The following is a 21,605-nucleotide window of genomic DNA, read 5'->3' as shown; positions in this document are numbered from 1 at the left end:
CAAGAACGGTGGATTCAAAGTCAATCGCTTATTCGGGAGAAAGCGCCAGGCTTGCGCATTTTCGACAACCTAACTGCGATGAACGAAAGGCGGCTATGGCTAGCGCAAACGAAAGGAAAAGAAATTAAATACTGCTTCGTGTGGCAAAAGAATGGCCACTTTTTCGTGCGAAAGAATAATGGTTACAGTGTCATTCGAATTTGCCAAGAAAGTGATCTCGCGAGCGCGGTTTCGTGTCACCGCTACACGTGTTTGTTTGTTTGTTTGTTTGTTTGTTTATCCTGTCAGTCCAAGAATGGATCATTACAGGAGTGGATAGAAATGCAACAAAAAATATGCAAAATGTCGGGTAGATGAAAAACACAAAAACATTACAATAGCAGTATCTGTAAAAAGGGACACGCTGTGATCAAAGACAAAACACTCGCAGTATGCGCATCAGAAACAGAAACAGTTACTATGACGCATTCATTCAACACGCATTCATATACGTGTTGTTTTGATAAGCCTTATTCTTTCCCATGCCGGTTTCATTCTCGAAGTCTTTTCTTGATACCGTTTCATTTCTTGATTTTAATAATAATAATAATATTTGGGGTTTTACGTGCCAAAACCACTTTCTGATTATGAGGCACGCCGTAGTGGAGGACTCCGGAAATTTCGACCACCTGGGGTTCTTTAACGTGCACCTAAATCTAAGCACACGGGTGTTTTCGCATTTCGCCCCCATCGAAATGCAGTCGCCGTGGCCTCATTTCTTGATTTTGCTTCTGAGGATCGACAGTAAGCGCTCGCACTTATATTTCTTTTTATCATTTAAACCCACAAAGCTTACGGAACCAACAGGACCAATTAGACACATTCTTTATGTATTTCGGCTATGAGTTTGATATTTTGGCCTTAGAGAAAGAAATATGACAAGAGGTGACACTCGGCGAAAAGTGGCAACAGGAAGTACGTCACGCTATAGCATTAACGCCGACCATTTGCTTCTGCGAGCATCGAAAAAAGAAAAGAGAATGTGAAATGCGGTTAACAGAAATTGTTTTATTTTTTTTTATTCTTTCCCGGCAAAAGCAAAAATACCTGCGTATAAATTACATTAAACTTCGCGGCTAACTTCCATTGCCTAGCGACAGGCGAATCGGCGAATGACGAGCCAGATGCTTGCGTCATTCGTCAGACACACCGCCGAAGCGAGAGAGACCGGCCGCGCATCTCAGCGTTGGCCTGTTCGGTCGCCCGTCTGCCTATTTATCCTGGTTTGGTGGGCTCCCGGCGAACTCTTGCGCTCCTTCTGAACTTTGACATGGCACCACTTCACTATTGGACTACGGCAAGGTGAGAAATTTTGTTCGACAGTCTGCGACGCATTTCAAGCAATTAGGCTTATATGGCACCTAGGCTAGACTTGCGACGCAGTTAACGAAAAAGAGCGCGGCCTTCGTGGCGGAGTTAATTTGAATAAATGAATCGTACTGGGAGATGTTTGCGACGCTTTCTATGAGCCCCAATATTATTTTAACTCATTTCGGTAGTTTTTGGGCACGCTAGTCGCACAGGGTGCTGTGAAGCAGTTTCGCGTGTACTGAATTTTACGGCGACAAGTATTGGCGCTTTCTCTGACCGCCAGTATTATTGTAACTAATTTAACTACTTTTTGGGGTACCTTTCGAGCGCAGTGGGTGCGCCTGGCGCTGCGACGCGGTTAGCGAAAAGCAGCTTGGCCGTGGTGCGCAGTTTCACGCTTTAATGCACAGACTACAGAAGTTCCTGGCGCTTTCTCTAACGCCCAACATTTTTGAAAATTATTTCGGTACTTTTTTTTGTTACTTATGAGGCACGCTCGCCGCTCGTGTCGCGACGCAGCGAAACGCACCTCGGCCGTGGTGACAAAGTTAGTTTGGCGCGTACTGAATCTTACTGCGACGAGTTTGTGCCAATTTTTATATCCCCGCAACAATTTAAGCCTTCTTTCGGTACTCACGCTTGTCGAAAACGCCACGAGCGATTGTCAAGAGTGATAACACGGGAGTGTGTTGCTTGCGCCGGCAGAACGCGCAAGAGATAACGCCAAGGAGCTCAAACGCCAGGAACTAGTAACTCGAAAGTTCTGTCTTCTGAACAGCACCCATGCAATTGTTTAAGTGCGAGTAGAAGGAATTCTGCGAGCGCCCAGCATGGTCTGGTGAGAGCCTTTGTGGCTACCTCTGTATTCGTAGTGTACTATCGCATCGGTTGTAGCCAAGTGCGCGAAACGTGCAGTTGCCCGTGTATTCGCGCTATTAAAGTGCATGAAGGAAGGCCTAGAAGAGGGGAATGCTTGTAAATAGGTTGTTTTCGTGGGATGTATACGGTATTGTTCGGAATGAATCGAGCATTTTCTACGCCGTGTATGTCAAAGCGAACTGCTTTTGTTTGTGATGCCGCCCATTCACTACTTTCGCACGTTTCGCCTCTACACGCATTCCTCGTATATCATCATCATCATCATCGTCGTCATCATCATCGTCATCATCATCATCAGCCTAGTTACGCCCACTGCAGGGCAAAGGCCTCTCCCATACTTCTCCAACTACCCCGGTCATGTACTAATTGTGGCCATGTTGTCCCTGCAAACGTCTTAATGTCATCCGCCCACCTCACTTTCTGCCGCCCCCTACTACGCTTTCCTTCCCTTGGAATCCAGTCCGTAACCCTTAATGACCATCGGTTATCTTCCCTCCTCATTACATGTCCGGCCCATGCCCATTTCTTTTTCTTGATTTCAACTAAGATGTCATTTACCCGCGTTTGTTCCCTCACCCAATCTGCTCTTTTCTTATCCCTTAACGTTACACCTATCATTCTTCTTTCAATGGCACGTTGCGTCGTCCTCAATTTCAGCAGAACCCTTTTCGTAAGCCTCCAGGTTTCTGCCCCGTAGGTGAGTACTGGTAAGACACAGCTGTTATACACTTTCCTCTTGAGGGATAGTGGCAACCTGCTGTTCATGAATTGAGAATGCCTGCCAAACGCACCCCAGCCCATTCTTATTCTTCTGGTTATTTCAGTCTCATGATCCGGATCCATGGTCACTACCTGCCCTAAGCAGATGTATTCCCTTACCACTTCCAGTGCCTCGCTACCTATCGTAAACTGCTGTTCTCTTCCGAGACTGTTAAACATTACTTTAGTTTTCTGTAGATTAATTTTCAAACCTACCCTTCTGCTTTGCCTCTCCAGGTCAGTGAGCATGCATTGCAATTGGTCTCCTGAGTTACTAAGCAAGGCAATATCATCAGCGAATCGCAAGTTGCTAAGGTATTCTCCATCAACTTTTATCCCCAATTCTTCCCACTCCAGGTCTCTGAATACCTCCTGTAAACACGCTGTGAATAGCATTGGAGATATCGTATCTCCCTGTCTGACGCCTTTCTTTATTGGGATTTTGTTGCTTTCTTTGTGGAGGATTACGGTGGCTGTGGAACCGCTATAGATAGCTTCCAGTATGTTTACATATGGCTCATCTACACCCTGATTCCGTAGTGCCTCCATTACTGCTGAGGTTTCGACTGAATCAAATGCTTTTTCGTAATCAATGAAGGCTATATATAAGGGTTGGTTATATTCCGCACATTTCTCTATCACCTGATTGATAGTGTGAATATGGTCTATTGTTGAGTAGCATTTACGGAATCCTGCCTGGTCCTTTGGTTGACAGAAGTCTAAGGTATTCCTGATTCTATTTGCGATTACCTTAGTAAATACTTTGTAGGCAACGGACAGTAAGCTGATCGGTCTATAATTTTTCAAGTCTTTGGCGTCCCCTTTCTTATGGATTAGGATTATGTTAGCGTTCTTCCAAGATTCCGGTACGTTCGAGGTCATGAGGCATTGTGTATATAGGGCGGCCAACCTTTCTAGGACAGTGTTCCCACCATCCTTCAACAAATCTGCTGTTACCTGATCCTCCCCAGCTGCCTTCCCCCTTTGCATAGCTCCCAAGGCGTTCTTTGCCTCTTCCGGTGTTACTTGTGGGATTTCAAGTTCCTCTAGACTATTCTCTCTCACCTTATCGTCGTGGGTGTTATTGGTACTGTATAAATCTCTATAAAACTCTTCAGCCACTTGAACTATCTCATCCATATTAGTAACGATATTGCTGGCTTTGTCTCTTAACGCACACATCTGGTTCTTGCCTATTCCTAGTTTCTTCTTTACTGCTTTTAGGCTTCCTCCGTTCCTGAGAGCCTGTTCAATTTTATCCATATTATAGTTCCTTATGTCCGCTGTCTTACGCTTGTTGATCAACTTAGAAAGTTCTGCCAGTTCTATTCTAGCTGTAGGGTTAGAGGCTTTCATACATTGGCGTTTCTTGATCAGATCTTTCGTCTCCTGCGATAGCTTACTGGTTTCCTGTTTAACGGCGTTACCACCAACTTCTATTGCGCACTCCTTAATGATGCCCATCAGATTGTCGTTCATTGCTTCAACACTATGGTCCTCCTCCTGGGTTAAAGCCGAATACCTGTTCTGTAGCTTGATCCGGAATTCCTCTAGTTTCCCTCTTACCGCTAACTCATTGATTGGTTTCTTATGTACCAGTTTCTTCCGTTCCCTCCTGAAGCCAATGCTAATTCGAGTTCTTACCATCCTATGGTCACTGCAGCGCACCTTGCCGAGCACGTCTACATCTTGTATGATGCCAGGGTTCGCGCAGAGTATAAAGTCGATTTCATTTCTAGTCTCACCATTCGGGCTCCTCCACGTCCACTTTCGGCTAACCCGCTTGCGGAAAAAGGTATTCATTATCCGCATATTATTCTGTTCTGCAAACTCTACTAATAACTCTCCTCTGCTATTCCTAGGGCCTATGCCATATTCCCCCACTGACTTGTATCCGGCCTGCTTCTTGCCTACCCTGGCATTGAAATCGCCCATCAGTATACTGTATTTTGTTTTGACTTTACCCATCGCCGATTCCACGTCTTCATAGAAGCTTTCGACTTCCTGGTCATCATGACTAGATGAAGGGGCGTAGACCTGTACAACCTTCATTTTGTACCTCTTATTAAGTTTCACAACAAGACATGCCACCCTCTCGTTAATGCTATAGAATTCCTGTATGTTACCAGCTCTGTTCTTATTAATCAGGAATCGGACTCCTAGTTATCGTCTCTCTGCTAAGCCCCGGTAGCACAAGACATGCCTGCTTTTTAGCACTGTATATGCTTCTTTTGGCCTCCTAACTTCACTGAGCCCTATTATATCCCATTTACTGTCCTCTAATTCCTCCAATAGCACTGCTAGACTCGCCTCACTAGATAACGTTCTAGCGTTAAACGTTGCCAGGTTCATATTCCAATGGCGGCCTGTCCGGTGCCAGGCATTCTCAGCACCCTCTGCAGCGTCGCAGGTCTGACCGCCGCCGTGGTCAGTTGCTTCGCAGCTGCTGGGGACTGAGGGCCGGGGTTTGATTGTTGTGTTCATATAGGAGGTTGTGGCCAAGTACTGCACCAGGGTGGCCAATCCTGCTCTGGTGAGAGAGTGCGTTACCGGTTCTGGTCACCGGGATCAGGCCGCACTCCAGGCCTGTTTGTGCAATTTTCTCAACACACGGTTTTTTTTTTTTTTTTTTTCTGGTATTTTCCGGTGGAGAATTGTGCGGCCCGGGATTTGAATCACGGTCCTCTTGCACGGGAGGCGGATACTGTAACGATTTCGTACGAAGACCGCGCGCGGTGGAGCTGTAGAAGCAAAAAGAAAGACAAAAAAACAAGCAGGGGAACCGGCACGACGCGTACCAGCTAGTATTCAAAACGCGCGCGCACAAAACCGAAACCGGAAGTGTGGCTCGGGTATTAATGCAGCGCACCAAGCCGACGGCTTGGTGCGCTGCATTCAATTGGGACGCTGGGCTCTATGGGAGTGTCCGCCCCTTTAGTATTCCTTTCTCGGTGCTTTCGCCTTTACGGAAACTTCGTGCCAAACCGCTTAAGACGTAATTCAAATCGATGGCTACAAACCTGAATGCTTGAGTAGATGCACGCAGTAAGAAAGGCGGGGGGGGGGGGGGGGGGCTGCTTTATACATAAAAAAAAAAAGCTGTGCATTATGAAGTTATGACTGAATACTGTGCCATATTGTCAAATTACAATTTTGTTGTAAAATTTAGAACATGCGTAGCTTGCGTTGCTTATGGACCTCCTCCTGGGTCATCGGCAAAATTTTTCCGTCGATTTTAAGCATTGCTTGACTCTCTATCGTCACTACAAATGCCTGCGGTAATCTTGGGTGAGTTTAACATTGATTGGTTACGATCTGGTAATACGTCAGTTAGTGAATTAGTCGACGTGTTATAAATGTATGGCTTTTAAAACAATATTGCTCCGCCCTACTCAAGTTACTGCATCCAGTGAAGCCTCAACTGATTTGTGTCTGACTTACTATGATGAAGGTGACGTGAAAGCAGATGGGCTTTTAAGTGCCGTGAGTGATCATTCACGTTTGTTCTGTTCCATTCATAAGCGCACATTTCCACAGGTTACCTCAGAACACTAGACAAAAGCCACGCGAGTGATAACTATTCATGAAATAGATAATTTCCGTCGCGATATCACATCTGTAAATTGCAATGAAATTTTAGATAAAGGAAAATCCGATTCGAACCTTTTCTAAAATGCTGTTCTTGAGAAATTTATTGAAATTTACGAATATTTGTTTCCTTTGGCAAGTGTTAGAAAGTATAAGAAAGCGACGGAACTCTGGATTGCTTATGACTGTGTTAAAAGACTATAATTTTGAGATAAGCTTTTCGGAAACTCTCAAATATAAGGACACAGAAATTTAAGGAATATTAATCATGAGCAAGGTAAAAGGTGATATGAAAAATCACGGGTTGATTAATGCGCTAACAAATTTACGGACATTCTTTATGAGCCCCCAACCCCCCAACAAAAGAAGAAAACAAACTTGGCGCACTCTAAAGCACTTATTGCGGCACACAAGCTGCATTTCACAGGAACTGACGTCCGGGAATGAAGTACTAAGCGGTAAATCCTTCGCTGAAGTATTCAATCACCAGTTTTTGAGCTTGTCATCTTTTGACTCGCAAGTTAACAAGTTTGAGTGCGGTAATAATACCAGTTGGCAGAATACTGTGTATCTTTGTCCTGTTATATCTGCATAAATAGCACACATCATTAGCAATTTAAAGAATAGTTCCTCTTGTGGCTATGATGGTATTCAAGTAGCACCAATTAAAGCACTTGCGGACTTACGCGATGTTTTTTGTGGCATAGCAAACCTCGTGTTTTCCACAGGCGCATTTGTGGATAGCATGAAACTTGCTAGGGTTGTCTAGAATAAAGTTGGCGTCACTGATTGTATCACTGTTTACCGGGCGATATCCATGGTCTTACTTTTTCAAAAATTATTGAAAAAGCCCTAAATTCTGGAATAACTGGACACCCGCAAGAGAGAGAGAGAAAATGATAAATGAAAGGTAGGGAGGTTAACCAGGACTGAGCCCGGTTGGCTACCCTACGCTGGGGAAAGGGAAAGGGGGACGGAAAGATTAAAGGACACCCGCAAAAGTATAACCTTATATATCCGAATCATTATGGCTTTGAAATGAGTAAATTCACGGAATCTACGTTACTTCAATTACGGCATAAAATTGTTGATAACATACAAAAACATTACAGAATACGTATATTTTAAGACATCAATAAAGCATTGGATTCAATTAAACACGACATACCTTTTTCGAAGTTACCCTTTCGTGGAATCGGATATTTACTGCGTAGCTATCTATTACACCTCTCCAACTTTGCGGAAATTAACAGCATAAAATCGTATTTACCAAATCTTATGCACGGCGTTCCGCAGGGTTCTATTTTAGTTCCTACCATTTTTCTCCTTTATATCAATGATATCGTGGCAATACCATAAGCACACGATATTCTATTAAATGCCCACAATACAGATGTAGTTAGCATAGCACAATTAATCTATATGCTGAATAAGTAACACACGCCGTTACCTTTAATATTTAAGCGTCAGCTGTACTTTTCTAGTACTCATTCTAGACTCCACTACTGTCTACTTATCTGGGGAGTCACTTCTAATGCTAACATGGAAACTATACGAGAAACGCAGAAAAAGTGTGTTCGCATTATTGATAACCTATCGGCGTATGAACATACATTTGAGTACTTTCACCAGGACAACATTTTGAATGTCTGCAGTCTATATAACCAAAAACTACGCGAAAAAGCATTTTTGGAATTCGTAAGTAAACGTGAGCATATTTTTCTGTATACACCAAAACCGCAACTAATTACAGTTAAGAGCTAGGAACTTTGTTAAAGTAAAAACAGAACAAAACTACGGCAATCAGCTATTACAGTGGCACATTCCAAATTGACCTAATGATGAGCATGATTTATTTTGTATAATGCAACATCCTTCAACTCTTTCAATATTCAGAAAGAAATTGAAACTCTATTTCCTCGACAATTCTCTTTTCTAATTGCTTTTCCTGTTGGTCGATTGACATGCGATTTTGTGTATTGCAAGACTGTGTTGTCATTTGGCTTTGTCCTTTCTGTATCTACGGTATATTTCATTTGGGGCTCTTTTATTTCTTTACTTGCATATACACTTATTGTACTGTATCAATTTATTGCGTACGCGGAAAGCTTTCGTTATTCCCGGGTTGGGGGTGGCTCGGGCCCGACCATGTTTTCGAAGCACCGAATCACAGGATCCGGCACAGAAGTAGTTCAAAGAATGGAAGCACGCAGGAAAAAGATAAGCCTTTACTGGCGTTTCGGCCCCGGGACCCGCCTTCGTCAGAGCGATACACACATGCAACGGTGGCCATATATAAGCTAAGAAGGATGTATCAATATACGTATTAGTGACGTATCACTGCACTGTTGCTCACTTAAAAACAAATTGACAAAACACGTATGTAAACAGGTCACGTGATGCGAAGAAAATGGGTAACAGAGCATGCCGGTGTGGAAGAAGAAAAAAAAAAAGTGTGAGTTTCGCTCGATTCATTGGTTGCAGGCGATGCATTGATTGCAATAGCAAATTAGTGGACAGCAATGCTAAGTGCAAATAGTGGTGCTATCGGCCGTGTAAAGTTGTAAACATAAGCATACCAACCAAATTAACAACCATGGTGTCATGCGCACAAGCAAGCATGAACACATCTCACTCGATGACGGCGGGAACTCACTGTCAAAATGCTGAGTGGGTAACCGCGGCAGCAGCAGCGAGCGAATTGACATTTTTGCTAGCGTTAGCATAAACGCGAACCGAGTGAAAACACAGTGGCGCGGGCGGGTGGCTGCGGTCTAGAGTGCATTAGACAGCGGTCATTTAAATACACACTAGCGCGGGCGCAGGGCCGCCTGGAGGAAAACGCGCCCTCCCCTACCTCCCCTCCCCCCGTTGACTTGCGTATGAAGTAAAGCCCCTTGATAATTTGAAAGCAGCGACACTCTCCTCCCGGCGGCGCTTTCCTCATCGATTCTCCTCACCTTTTCTCCTTGGCACCCGCCGACGGGACGCAGCATTCTATGGAGGCGCGTTATTGTGGTGTGGAAAATGTTGAGAAATGCTGATAACTGCATCAATAATGCTCAAAGCAACGATGATGAGGAGGTTGTTTTTTCCCTAAAGCCGTATGAACGGGGCATACTGATGTAAAAGGGGCTTTGAGGCGAGTTCGATACTGCAGGCAATTTTTCTGCCAAATGATGAGATGTTTTATTTTGTGCGACTGAACTAGTATTGCTTGTGGCACATGCCTCTGCGTGTGGCTTATTAAGCGAAAGCCTTAGAACTGTTTCAAGGTCGCGTTCTGAGGTATTGAAAATACCACGTGACCAAAAGAAAGCCGGAAGCGAACCAAATCATGTCCAGCCGTGTATAAAAGATGATTGCTGATTTGCAAAGTTAATTAATTACTGATTAGTGATTGTAATAATGTGGATTAAGGTGTACTAAGAAAGAATAAGGTGTGTTAAGGAGAATTAGGGTGGATTAAGGTGGATTAAGGTGCATTAAGGATAATTAGGGTGAATTAACGCGGATGAAGGAGGATTATGGTCGGTTAAGGAGGACTTTGGTTAAGGAGGATTTTAAGGAGGATTATGGTCGGTTAAGGAGGATTAAGGTAGATTAGGGCGGAATAGGATGAAACACGTTGCAATGCTAAACATTATTGCCTGCAGAATATTTCTTGCATTACTAATTCATGACCACAATAATGATTGATTGCTCAACCATCGTGATCAAAGCGCATTGATGCAATGATATCACCTCGTGTTAAATCAATAAAATAGTTTCCCCACAGAACCGCAGACAGGTGTTTTTAAAAAATTCGCTATTAAAGCGAAGATTCCTGGCCTTCGCCTAGACGTCGATATCAACAGCTAGCGTGCGCGATCATGTGAACACCCCCAGCACATTGCCTGCATCCGTGAGAAAACCAAATATTCGTCGCCCACTGTTTTGTGCGTAGAAGTGCAGTTCAAAGCAAATACCGAAAATCCAAGGTGTCCTTAGGCGTCGCCTAAAAGACGCGAATGTGAAAGCCTTGTAAAGCCTACTGTAGCTCACCTTAATCCACCTCCATCACCCTATTCCACCTTAATCCACCCAAGCCTATCGGTCTTATTTTTCCTTCATCAATCCTAATTCACCTTAATCCACCCTAATCAACCTTAATTCTCTTTCATCCACCTTAATCCACCCTACTTCTCTTTAATACGCCTTAATCCTTGTTCATGCACCCTTAATTCTCTTCATACACCTTAATCTTTTATTTTTAGCGATTTATTGCAGCTAACTATTCCCAACATCCAAGCATCACCAAAATAAAACATGACCAAGGACTCATCCCATTGCGGACTAGAAGAAAGATATCTCGGTGAACTTTCTTCCATAAGCTTTTTCATCACCCAAATATCTTCTTTGAGGCACACATCTTACCAACCAAAAGGAAATTCCCACGAATTGATCACGAATTTAAGGTCGAACAACCATTTGCACGTACTAAACTATTGTAGTTTTCCTGTCTGCACTTAGCCATTTCGGAATGGAATCATCTCCCAAGTAATATAGCCGAAATAACTGACCATATTATATACAAAGAACTTAATGAAACATTCGGAAATTAGAAATATATACATTTCTTCCTGCATTTCTGCAGATATCAGAGGATGTAATAGTATTGTTTTTATAATGTAAGAATTGGCGTATGATGTTGTCGAATGAAAAGAGATGTAAAGGTTGCATAGCTGGACGGCTTCATATAAAGATATTTGACTTACATGCACGTTTCCTTATACCCCCCCCCCCCCCCTATGTAATGCCTAAGCTGGGCCTTTAGGGTAAATAAATGGAAAAATAATCTTCCTTCATCCACCTTAATTTTCCTTAATACACTTTCATCCTTGTTCATGCACCTTGATCAACCTTAATACACCCTAACACACCTTAATCCACTATAATACACATTAATCAACTTTAATATTCCCTAATCCACCTTAATTCAATCACTAATGAATGATTAATTAACTTGGCTAATCATTAATCTATTATACATGGCTCGACATGCTTTGGGTCGTTTCTGGCCTTCCTGGGTGGCGTGATATCTTCTGTCCACAACGCGACCTTGAAACAGAGATCCACAGGCTTTCGCTTTAAAACTTCAAAAAACGCAATGTGGACTAGCTAGCACTCAAAACCTGCAATACCACGGGTATACTTGCCGCAAATTCTTTTTTTCAGGGCCTGCATTCCTTGTATGACTGACGAACACGTCGACATAAGCTGAAACTAATAGCTCCTCTACAAACCGCTATTTAGATTTTCAGTAAAACAGGCAACGTATCCTAACAATAATGAAAAGTGCGATCGAGACTCTTTATTATCGCTCAGGGTTCTTCACAGCGGAAAACAACCTATAGTGCTTCATTTCCGACTCAATAACAACAGTTGGCGACGTGCGAGGTAATGGAGTCCCACCAGAATATTAAGCATACTGCCTAATTTTTATGCAACGTCAAATTGCCGCAGCAAAAAACCTGGTGAGCAGGTCCGGAGAAATAAAAAGCAGCATTAGGGGATGCTTTGATACGAGCAATAAGAAAGACGCCTCCTCTCGCAAACATTGTTCTTTGTCGGAACAAAGTTTTTCGGCCAATGTTATGCAGCCACTGCTTCCTGCGCAAGCCGTCACGCCTTCCTCGTGGTGTCACAAATATTGCATAACGATCTTCAGGCTTCTTGCTGCAGTTATATGCGCAACAGCACGGCATAGCGTTAGCACAGGGAGCAGGAAACACAGCGTACAACGTTCGCTACACCGAGCTAAAGCGCCAAGCCAGCCAAGCTGAGAAGAAAAATGGCGCGGACGAAAAAGAAAAACACAAGCAAAACGCAAGATCCGCGCGTTTTATTCATGGTGCAAAAAAAACGGGCGCAAGATCGCTTCCCGAGGGAGGGGGGGGGGGGGGCGCAAGGGCGGATGAGGCGAGGAGGTCGCGTGGTGGCGGCAGAGTTGAAAGAGTAGTGGTACTTTCAAATTATCTAGGGACTGTAGTATGAAGGAAGACGGCGCGCTTCCACCCTTTCGTGCGCGAGATTGAGCCGCGATCGCCGCCTGACCCACGCATGCTTTCACTGGCACATGCATGCATACGGCGCGCGGCGACGATTTTAACGGGTCAGCGTTAAGGAGCTCGTGTCGCAGAAAAGCCGGCGTCGTAGGCGTTGGCCGTGAGCGATAAATCCCGGGAGGCACTTCATGAGTAAAAAACAACTCGCAAGATGGGCTGGGTCGGAATCGAACCAGGGTCTACGGAGTGCGAGACGGAGACGCTACCAGTCAGCCAAGAGCTCGATGCTTCAAAGCGGTACAAAAGCGCCTCTAGTGAATGCGGTGCTGCCTTAGAAACGTGCCGCAGAAAGTTATACTGCGATGTGTATCGGTATTTATGAGCATGTAACACACAGAAGTCGCAGTTACACGAGTAGCGAAGTACGTTTCCGTTACATTTCTTCTGCGCTCTGCGCACACGCAGAGCCATCTTGCGGCAAACACAGAAGACCCCCTCCTCGCAATGTGCGGCGCTGCCCCGACACGTGGCGCGCCACTCGCCCGCTTCTCCTCTTCGGGCCGGGCGGGGACCGGTGCGAGGATGCCCTACTACCCTTGCGTTTAATAAGTTTTCTCGCTCTCTCCCCTTCCAACTTCACTCGTCACTCGCACGCTCGCGTTTTGGCGACGTGGCACCTCTTGCCGCTCACAGCGCGATTCCTAGGTGCAGCGTACGATGCGGGACGCCCCTGACCTGATCGCTTCGCCGTAGCGCGTCTGGTGGGAAAGCGTCCCCTGCGATGTGTGCCGAGCTGCTTCCAAGGAGCCATGCGCCTGCGTGGTGCTCCCAAGCGAGATAAAGGACAATCCCATCAAGGCGTCAGCCCCATGATCGCGTTGGCCTTCATGGCGCGTCGCGGCCCGGCTTTCCGTGCTGATCGCGACGTTTGGTTCGAGTAGATAATTTCTCCCTCCGAGACACCGAGTTCTTTGGTTCGTTCCGCTTGCTCAGGCGCACGTTTCGTTGCCGCGCCAAACACTGCGTTGCTCGGCGCTCACCGCGTGATTGGTGGGTGCAAAGTCCGATGCGGGGCGCCTCATAAGTGATCGCTGCGCCGTAGCGCAATGTCTTACACCCCTTGGCTGGTCGACGAGAACGCTATCGCGTTCCACTCTTGAAAGCGAAGCTTAAGCGTCCTCCAATTTTTATCGCCCTTCGACTTTATACGGAACCTCACCGCGACGCCGACGGCAGGAATGCGCTTACAGTGTCCACATAATGGCTATCCCTATAAAAATAATAATTAAACACAACAGCTGATATCTTAAGGAAAAGTTACCAACCCTTCCCCTATCGGAAAATGGGGGTAAGCGAAGCTTGTCCTGCGTGCACCTGACCTTCGTCACGGTTAAGTAACCCACAGTTAACAGTGCCGGATTCCATCGGCCTCCCGCACCCTTAGCACGGGATCTTCTCGTTGCTGTCGGAATGCCTGGGCTTGGGCGGCTTTAGCGGCTGGATCTGCGCGCCCACGGCGAGCCCTTTCACGGGTGAGTTCTTGCCGCCGCTTGTTGAAGGCTGCCAGTTCTTCAGGGGAGCGCACAACGCGGGGCCGTCCCATCTGTTTTCCGAGAATGAACTCAACGGAAATGAAGCCGGCGCAACGCGCGAAAAATGTTTTCCTGTCCTGTTCCTCCCCGGCGGAATCGAAACGTCTCTGATTGGTTGCACGCATGGCGTGAGCGCCCTCCTATGCAGCTGGAATTCTTAATAATCCTCACGCCCAGGCGCCGGTGCAGGTGTAAACTCACGAAACCTCCCTTTTCCGCAGCTGCTCGACTCTGGGAGCAACTGTATTTTCTTTTTTTGCGAGACTACAACGCCACCGAAACTTGTGCGTCAATACAAGATTCCCTTGAAAAGGCGTGAGAGCGTCAAATAGTCCTGTACGCATTCAGGCAAAAAAGGGGATGTGGGCAATACACATGTGGCACTAATATATCCGGATCCGCGGTCACTATATATATATATATATATATATATATATATATATATATATATATATATATAGCGACCGCGGATCCGGATCATGAGACTAAAGTAATCAGAAGAATAAAAATGGGCTGGGGTGCGTTCGGCAGACATTCTCAGATCATGCATAGCAGGTTCCCATTATCCCTCAAGAGAAAAGTGTATAACAGCTGTGTCTTACCAGTACTCACCTACGGGGCAGAAACCTGGAGGCTTACGAAAAGCGTTCTACTTAAATTAAGGACGACGCAACGAACAATGGCAAGAAGAATGATGGGCGTAACGTTAAGGGATAAGAAGAGAGCAGATTGGGTGAGGGAACAAACACGAGTTAATGACATCTTGGTTGAAATCAGGAAAAAGAAATTGGCATGGGCAGAACATGTAAGGAGGAGGGAAGATAACCGATTGTCATTAAGGGTTACGGAGTGGATTCCAAGGGAAAGGGAGCGTAGCAGGGGGCGGCAAAAAGTTAGGTGGACGGATGAGATTACGAAGTTTGCAGGGCTAACATGGCCGCAATTAGTACATCACGGGGGTAGGGGGTAGTTGCAGAAGTATGGGAGTGGCCTCTGCCTTCCAGTGGGCGTAGCCAGGCTGATGATATATATATATATATATATATATATATATCCTTTATTACCAGTTGCACTTGAACAAACATTGTATTTTCAGAGTTTTGCTTTTTCATGAGTTGTTAGCATTGCCAATCGGAAAGACAAGCAATACTGAAACACATGTGATTCACTTGCACTTATGAAACCACTGATAAAGAACTCTGTCGAAGGGGACACTGCACTCTGTAGGTTTTCTGTCAGGGTCAAAAAAGCACGCAAAGCAAGTTGAAGTGCGGTGAACATACAGCAACATATTCATTCTCTAGGCATCGGCTATGTATACTATTACAAATAATTGTTAGTTGGCTACCTCCTTCTTTTTAAAAATATTATAAACGTTGTCCTGTATATATCTTTAAATATACTGTGTCTGTGCATGAAGTTCACAGTGGAAATTAAAAGAGAAGTATTGAAGTCAAAAAATAAGGAATAGGTAGGCGCCGCTGGTGCTTCTAATGAGCTGGTCCTATTGTGAGGATTTGCAGAGATAAAGCGAAGGCGTGAATTAAAAGCCGTCCAGGCGCATGACAGCAATGAGGCACTAGGAGAGTAGCCACAATATGTTAAGTCGCAAACAACTACAATTAAACCTCAAATGATGTGGGTAACAGAAATCTGCTAATGACACTTTAAGGCGGGAGGAGAGAGTTGGCTTCTGTATTCACGTGATGTGGGGGGGGGGGGAGGGCTCTGCCGCCTACCTCGCGAAACTTCGGAGGCGGCTCGGGCCACGGAGCCCCACGTAAACGGCACCTATGATATATATATATCTATCATGACCCCATAAAGCTAACAGAGAATGAAGCCAACGAAAGCTTCGGGAAAATTATGTTTGGTTGAAATTGGAATGGTAGAAAATAATGAAGAAACGCGGAATTACAGTGGACGAAAAGGTAACTTGTCGCCGGTGGGAGCCGAACCCCCAACCTCCGCATTTCGCGTGTGTTGGACTACCAATTATGCTACGGCGACGGCCATCAACTCGTTCACTAACTTTGGTATCTATGTTTTCTAGATCTAGTCTTAGAAGTTAGCCAGCGCCACTCAGAGCCCCGTTAGGTGGATGTGGAACATCCTGTTTACTTCCGATGGCGTCACGTAACACGTGATCTTAGGAGAGCGGAACGTGGCTAATAAACACTCGCAGGCTACCTAATTGCAGCAAGGCTGCCAAATTCGAGAGCCCTCGCAATGAACGAATGAGAGAAGGGGAACCGTGGGGCTCGATTTTGGTAGTTATGACCGCGTAACGCCAACAGAGAATGAAGCCAAGGAAATCACAGTGAAAGTGAACTGCGGTTGAAATTGGAGTTTAGAAAACAATAAAACAAAGAGAAATGAAAGTGGACGGAAAGATAGCTTGCAGTCGGTGGGAGCCGAACCCAGAAACTCGACAGTACGCGTACGTTGCGCTTGGCTTCATTGTCTGTTGGCTTTATGTGGTCATGATAAGGAAAATCGAGCCCCTCGGGTCCCCTTCTCTCGTGTTTATATATATATATATATATATATATATATATATATATATATATATATGCGCCAGGGAGAACATGGCCACAATTAGCACATGACCGGGGTAGTTCGATAAGTGTGGGTGGGGCCTTTGCCCTGCAGTGGGCGTAGCCAGGCTGATTATATATAGAATAAGTGTATGTAGGTATACATATCTTCTTTCTTTTTTTTCTGCACTGTTTGTTATGATCGTGTCGCCAGGAGCCTAGTCAGGCGACTACAGTCTCACCTTTTGCTCCGGCGCCTTGACTATCACGGTGTTGCAAAAACTCGCAATGAATGCGAACTGCAATGCTGACTTAGTGGCGCGAACGGAGACAGCACCACGGCAGCTCCACGGCTGTCGCAGTACGCCTCTTCTCGCTGCAAAAGGGCGCCGTGTCACTGTGTAATCGGAAAGGCCCTCCCGGTTTGCAACCCACGTGCTTTTCTTTCCGCGTATACGTTTCACCGTGACTCCCCGTGCATCAAAGGGTGACATATCCTCAAGAAAATCGTCTCACGTGTGCTACCCTGTAAAGTTGTTGCTATGTAGAGAGGAACTATGCAGACGAGAAAGACGAACTCTTATTGCTTCGCTCCGGGCTGTGGGTGTGGTTATCCGGGCGCTCCTAAATCGTCTTTGTTCGCTGCTCCCAGGGTCAGTGAACTCAAGAAAAAGTGGCAGCGCAATCTGCGAAGAGTGTGAATCGTCAGCGGTCTCTGAGTGCCACTTTGAACCCGCGTGTATATGGCCGGATTATATACACGCGATGAATGGCTCTGAAGTGCGACTTTCTTGTGGGATTCCGTCACTTGCAACTGACGCGGTACCTACCCTCCTGCCCGATCTTACCTTTCTGTCCGGAGCGCGGAACAGGCCGGAAAGAAAAAGGACAGCAACAGCAGGCGTTTCGTCGATCAGCAAGAAGCCACGACTGGGCTCACAGAATGGAAGTGCAGATGTTGCGGAAGAAGAGCTTCGTCAGCCTCTGCAAGATGTCTCCATATCAGGGCTGAACGCACTAAATGAAGCTGCAGGCCCCACCAAGTGTGAGCCCTTCACAGCTTGCTTCAAGAAGGGAATCTTTCGTGAAAGCTATGCTGCCAACTTAATTGCGGCAGTGACGCAAGCGTGGTCTCCATGGCAACAGCAATACGACGCATTACGAAACTTGAAAATTTTCACGAGAAATCTGCGTTGTTCTGTCTTATTGAAAATAAGGTGTCAGCGCAAACGTTTTTTTGTGGTGTTTTGTGCGGAGTCTTTCCTATACATTCACTCGCTGAGGTGAATCGTCTGGTACAAGAGGCGGACGCCGGCACAATCAGGAATGGGGCCATGACGACGATGGAATTCGATTAGATGTCGCGCAATCTAGCAGCGAAGCTGCGGTCTGCAACAACCACATTTGGTGACACCGCCCTCAGCACAAAGTGCTTGTAAAGGGTTTCCAAGCAAGCTAATTTGTCAATTGCAGTATTTATTGCTTTGCGCATTTTTCACAGTATTTTACATGTACATAATACGTGTGCATCACGTTAATTGTTTTTTCAAGTGCTGTTTGTGCATAGTGCAAGTCCACACGTAAGTGAATTCAAAGTAGGATATCGCGTGCCTGAAAACCGAAATTGCGTGTATCGAAAAAAATTGACCGACGATTACGATACTCCCTGATGCGAAATTCGAGCTCGGCTCTATACGTGCTTTCATTTCGCGATTCATTGGCTGGAGCTGACAATCTGTCTCGTGCGGCACGTCGCAAACGGTGCAAAGCTTTGCAAAACGACACTCAAGCACAACGATAGCGCCGAGCACAGTCGGCAATCGTCGAAAATCTGGTGTGCGGGTCAATGGCATCGTCTGTTATACATAACTCCTCCAAGGTTCCAGAGTAATCGGTGGTGGCGGCGTGGCTTTCATAATAAAGTACACAATTCGCGTCGCGTGTACAATCAGATTATAAAAAGCTTTAGTGGCTACAGCCAACGGATAGAACTGTCGATAATATTCGGGAAACTTCTGATACATGCAGGCACGTCGTGCGTCGAGGGATAACGCTTAACATTTGTTAGCCGATCAAAAGCAGCCACCGAAGTAAGATAAACAAGGGAACCGACGACGCCCGGTACTCTGACGTCATCTCGTAGCGATCGTCGCAGAACACTTCGTGCGCAACAAAAGCCGGTACTACACTTTACTCTTCCTTCCTTCGCTGTTGTGCTCAATCGCTCGATTACGCCGCCGCCAACACTCACTGCAGGAACTGGTCATTGATAGTTGCGCTCTCTAAAAAGAAACCACCGCTAGTTGATGAAAGCCGGAGAAACGAAAGGCGGCATGCCTCCAAAAGCTTGCATCAACCATACAGAACCAGCTAGCAGCAATGGAGGCCAAAAGCCCAATGATTTCGGTAGCCTTCAAGGGAAGAATAGCGAGCTTTCCAGCCTCGCAGCGTGAAGCAGTACATCATGTTTTCAAACTTTCTCACTTAACAGTACACATGACATTAGGTAGTCCAACGAATGGGTGCTCGAGTGTCCGTTGATGAAAATGAAGAGCCCCACACTGAGTGAAGCACCCCACACATTTCTGCTACTCTCAATTTTTGCGAGTCAGTAGCGGTTTATTTGCTGCTTAATATTCTTTCATCGTGATATAACAATAAGATAGCCTCCTTGTTTAGTGCTTCCGAATTTGTGATAAATGATATCTATTTCAGGACTATCTATGACCTCATCCACGTGACGACATGTCGCTTCACTGCTGAGGCTCTACGTCCAGGTTCTTCACGCATTGACAGGCTTCATTCCTTTTTATCGTTACTGAGTGCATGAAAAAACCACATTAATTGAAAATAAGACTTTCTAAACCAGTCGACAGCTGCAGGATTACGTGTGACCCTGTCTGGTGTGCCGTCACTATTAGCGTACCTAACAGAACGTGTAGGTTTAGGCACCTGATGACTAGCGGACTAAGCCAAGATCCGGTCGAGCATCTTTTTTTGAGTTGTGCGCCTGTCGTCCGGTTGTAATACCCACCCAACTCCACAGCAGGTCGTAGTTACTGGGAACTGTCTTGCATATCACTTTGCCGAAGAATTGCAGCTGTATGATTTGGACCGCTTGGCGCACATGGTAAATGTGACAGGCAGAAGTTATGTAATGCAAATTTCTCTGAAATTGGTTCAGCTAAATGAAGCCGCCCCAGATGTCTAATTAGGCGAACAAACAAATGGAACAATTACGTACCTGCTAGCACCAACAGGGTACCCGCCAGTGACACCGACCAGGACGCCTCCCCTCTGCTCACCCTGAATGTCTCGATGACACCGTAAAAGAAGATGCCGGTAACGCGGGGCGTGGCCATAGCCAGGAACAACACCCAACTGCAGAAGCCCGCGTTGATCCAACTCCATCTTGAGTCAACCCCAAACTGGGGGTCATTCTTCAGCGGACGAGCCCCCGGCATGATTCTGCCAAGCCCTTGGAGCCACTTTTTTGCGTAGTTTTTCTTGAGACCTTTTTAACTATCAATAAGTCAATTAATGTCGAGGAACGATGGTTTGTCAAATGACCACATTTAAGTAGCAGTTCACGCAGAGGCAAGTAAGTACGGCCGCTTCGCATTAGAGTTGTCCTTCAACAGAAATGAACAAATAATCACATTTGCACTTTTGTTTCGTGCACTATAGCTACGGGGGCCTATTCTGTGGTAAATGCTAATCCGCTAGTGCAGAAACGAAAGAAGGAATCACATGTTTAAGCGAAAACGTCGCTGACGAGCCTGCGGCAGGTAAAGGCTGAACGTTCTTTCGCATTGAATCCCCGCAGCTCACTTCGGCTTATCGCTTCCATTGGCTGGCGAAGTGGCGCGGAGAATCAGAACAATAGGGCATTACGCGACCGAGTCAACGACCTGACCATGGGAGTAGAAACACTGTGCCTGATCCAATCTATCTCACACCAAGAAAATACAACTACGCCGCAACGTGGAGCCGCCGAGACCTTTGTATCGGGACTGTTTGCGTTTAAGTAAAAAAAAAAAAAAGAAAGAAAAGGCCAGCAGGCATCAGTGATTACTTCGGCTCTGCACTCATTTACTGCGACATCAGCGATGCCTCACACTAAAGAGCAGCACCCTATTATTGGCATGGATTAACAAAAGCGTACAACTTGAAAGGGGCAGTAACACAGATATATGGAACACGTCCAACGTCTGTTTCACTGTGCTGTCCAAGGCATGCGCTTTTGTTAAATGATGCAAGAATGGGCCAACTAGCCCAGTAACCCGTGCTATTAGACATCCTACTTTTGTTGTTGTTGCATCAGAACATGGTTCATGCCCACATAATTGTTGCTGTTCTTGTCCTGAATAATTAGGGAGGCATACCCACAATTGGGGTTGGCCGTGAATTAAGTGGTTTTGTGAAACTGACCAGAAGAGGACAAATAAAGATATTGCAGCTGCCAATTATAGACAAAAATAATAGTGTGCGGGAGGAAGTAGAAAAAGACTAAACGCCTAAATTTAAAATTACGAGTCAACTTATCAAGGTGATCGATTTGATACAGTAATAAAGATTTCAAACTGCAAAAGAAACATTTCTGTCGCTGAAATTTACTTGTGCCTTTGGTTGGCTGCTTTTTCCTCAAATAATATCGTTCATACACTACGAGGAACTGGACAAGAACTGAGCGTTATACGGTGGCTTTTACGGGTGGAAGTGTGTGATAGTAAAACCAGCTAGAAGTTTTTAAATTTAGGATAAGAACACTAATATTTAGTACATTATTTGAAAGATAATTACAGTTGGTTAAAGTAGAAAAAGAGTAGTGCGGGTCAGACAACCTCTTCTTT

The 21,605-nt window shown here is 45.5% G+C and overlaps 1 protein-coding gene across 1 annotated transcript in view; it reads right to left on the bottom strand.

Moving 5' to 3' along the window:
* Positions 1-21,348, bottom strand: part of LOC126526128 (monocarboxylate transporter 2-like) — a 30,224-nt gene extending 8,876 nt beyond the window's left edge. Inside the window, exon 1 of the mRNA XM_050174080.2 lies at positions 19,997-21,348. Within this exon, the coding sequence (XP_050030037.1) occupies positions 19,997-20,216 (220 nt within the window). The 5' untranslated portion in view covers positions 20,217-21,348. The remainder of the gene's footprint in view (positions 1-19,996) is intronic.
* Between the last annotated feature and the right edge of the window lie 257 nt (positions 21,349-21,605).

This window comes from Dermacentor andersoni, chromosome 8 (assembly GCF_023375885.2).
Source record: "Dermacentor andersoni chromosome 8, qqDerAnde1_hic_scaffold, whole genome shotgun sequence".
Lineage (NCBI taxonomy): Eukaryota > Metazoa > Arthropoda > Arachnida > Ixodida > Ixodidae > Dermacentor > Dermacentor andersoni.
This window is presented reverse-complemented; position numbering and strand designations above follow the sequence as displayed.